The 2634-nt window shown below is 63.8% G+C and overlaps 2 protein-coding genes across 2 annotated transcripts in view; both read left to right on the top strand.

Moving 5' to 3' along the window:
- The window catches only part of ARHGAP30 (Rho GTPase activating protein 30), a 14585-nt gene extending 13034 nt beyond the window's left edge, over positions 1-1551 (top strand). Inside the window, 1 exon segment of the mRNA XM_014445681.2 lies at positions 273-1551. Coding sequence (XP_014301167.1) covers positions 273-922 — 650 coding nt within the window. The 3' untranslated portion in view covers positions 923-1551.
- Positions 1552-1867: 316 nt separating this feature from the next.
- Positions 1868-2634, top strand: part of USF1 (upstream transcription factor 1) — a 5932-nt gene continuing 5165 nt past the window's right edge. Inside the window, exon 1 of the mRNA XM_023744585.1 lies at positions 1868-2019. The gene's annotated coding sequence lies outside the window, so the exon portion shown is untranslated. The remainder of the gene's footprint in view (positions 2020-2634) is intronic.

The raw sequence follows: 2634 nt of genomic DNA, 5'->3' as shown, positions 1-2634 counted from the left end.
TGAGGGTAAAGTCAGAGGGCAGAGGGAGAACAGTGAGCAAGAAGCCAGAGCAGACCAAGGAGATGGTGAAGACAGCGCAGAAGCAGCCGAAGGAGGAGCAGCGGAGGCCAGCAGGGAGCGGGAGAGCGGGGATGGAGAGGCGGAGGGAGAGCAGAGGGCTGGAGGAGGCCATCGAGAGGGGGGCTTCCTCCTCCCAGGGCTGCATGCAGTGTCCCTAGAGGTTGACGATGCCAAAGAGGGCAGTGCCCAGGCCTCTGAGACCCAACAGGCAGCCCCACAGCCACCCCGGCCAGAGGAGATGGAGCCTGAGGGGCAGCCCAGTCTAGAGGGCTGCCATCTGTGCCCCTGTCCCCTTAGCTCAGCTGGCAGCGTGGGCATGCGCCTGGCCTCCACCCTGGTTCAGGTCCAACAGGTCCGCTCTGTGCCGGTGGTGCCCCCTAAGCCACAGTTTGCCAAGATGCCCAGTGTAATGTGTAGCAAGATCCATGTGGCACCTGCAAACCCATGCCCAAGGCCTGGCCGGCTGGATGGGACTCCTGGGGAAAGGGCCCGGGGGTCCCGGGCCTCCCGCTCCTCTTGGAGGAATGGAGGCAGTCTTTCCTTTGATGCTGCCGTGGCCCTGGCCAGGGACCGCCAGAGAACCGAGGCGCTGGGGGTGTGGCGGACCCAGACCTGTCCCGGGAGCGAGGACTACAGCCTCATCCCCAGAACCTCTCCCTGTAGCATGATCCCTGCCCATTCCCCGCGGCCCCTCAGCTGCCTAGAGCTCCCACCAGAAGGCACAGAAGGGTCTGAACCCCGGAGTCGGTTTAGTCTGCCCCCCCGAGAGCCCCAGCCTCCTCAGCCCCTTTCGCCCCCACAGCGCCGATCCTATGCATTTGAAACACAGGCTGACCCTGGACGAGTGAGGGACTATGATTAGCACCAGAGCACTGGGCAAAGGGGCCAGTAAGTTGTCTTCAATCTCTGGGGACCTGACTAGCTGTCTCCTCAGCCTGAGCAGCGGTGGTACCCCGCTCTTTAGGCTTTGGCCCCCCGACTCCTCTGGGACTGTGGGGGGCAGTCTGGTGGGTTTGCCTGCACTTGTCTCCGACACAAAGCACCTCTCCCTTAGGAGCTTCCCAGGAAAGTCACCAAGAGCCTGTTCCTAGGGAGTGAGGCCATTGCCGGAGGGTGGGCAGGCACCCCAGCGGCTTCCCAAGGGCAGAGTGAAGGCGGGGAGGGCAGGCCTGGCGCGCACTCTGGGCTGTCTGGTCCCGGGGCCGTTCTCCACCCGGTGGCCCGCCTGGCCCACCTGCCCAGGTCAGGAGAACCAGCCCGGAAGCACCTGGACCTCAGGGTCGGTGGGCGGGTCCAGCTCCGGCTCCGCCAGCCCCTGCACCGCCGGCCTCCGCGCTGAAGGAAGAGCGGCCTCCTGCCGATCGCTGGGCCTTTTCCTTTGAAACAACTTCCTCCTCTTTCAGGGAAGGGAACGGCGTCACTCAGACCCTGGCCCGCGTCTCCATTCTCACAAGGGCCCGTGTTTTAGAATAAAAGCTGTGTTTTCACATGCGGAGTGTGCAGTTTCATGATTCTTACTGAAGTCTTGGGTGACAGGTCACATAATTTCATGTCGGGCCAATCCTTGCCTTTGGGCTGCTCGGGCTCGGTCGTTGCCATGGAGACCTGCGGCAGGAAACGAGCTGGGCTCGGGCGTCAGGAAACGGGAAGAGAAACTGACATTGGCGTCACTGCCCGCAGGGACGGGTGTCCTCCGTCCTTTATGCTGCTCCTTCCCCTGCCAGTTAGCTCTGTGCGGCTGGGCTCCGCATTCACAGCCGAGGAAACCAAGGCTAACGAGGCCCCCGACTGCCGGGGTCTCAGAGGCAGGTCTGCGACCCGAGTCTGGACTGCTCCCCTCGTCCCGACATCGCGCTCCGCGAGTCCACGCAGGCAGTGCTGACTGCCGAGGGGGATCGGGGTCCCTCTCGTGGTGGAAGCCTCGGGTCCCGAGCGAGCGCCAGGGACACTAATACTAAGGTGCGCAGCCGGCGGAAGTGCGCCTGAGGGAGGCGCCCCCCGGAAACGCTCCAGGGAGGGGTCCTGACGCCCTTATCAAAGATGGCGCCGCCGATCGACGTTCCCCCCCCCCCCCCCGTCCCTCCCTGGAACTAAAATAGGAAGGCCCCCCTCCATGAGGAAAAAGGCCGAACGAGTTAGTCTTATTCCTTCCCGTACTTGCTGAAGCGCCATGGCTTTCAGCGGCGGGCTTCTGGGATCCCGGGGGAATCGCACCTTTCAACCCCTCATTAAGGGGGGGGGGGCGGAAGTGAGACGCTTAGAGGCGGGGCGGGTGGGGAGGGGCGGGGCCACTTCCGCCCCGCACCAGCATGGCTGCCGGCCGGGCGCGCATGCGCGATTGTCCATGGGAGCCCCCAAGACAGAGGATCCCTGTCCGGGAGAATACGGCGCTGAAGACGGTTAATTGCCGAACGGCCCGTAGCCGAGTCCAGGTCCGTGCCGGCAGAAAGGGCAGCTGAGACTGCTACATCCGTCTCTAGGGCCGAGATAGCCCCGGACACAAAGCCTATTGTATGGTGAGAGCCCGACCTATGTATCATTTACTGCCGACCGGATCGTCCCGTCTTCACCTGC

This window comes from Myotis lucifugus, unplaced genomic scaffold, assembly GCF_000147115.1.
Source record: "Myotis lucifugus unplaced genomic scaffold, Myoluc2.0 scaffold_478, whole genome shotgun sequence".
Lineage (NCBI taxonomy): Eukaryota > Metazoa > Chordata > Mammalia > Chiroptera > Vespertilionidae > Myotis > Myotis lucifugus.
This window is presented reverse-complemented; position numbering and strand designations above follow the sequence as displayed.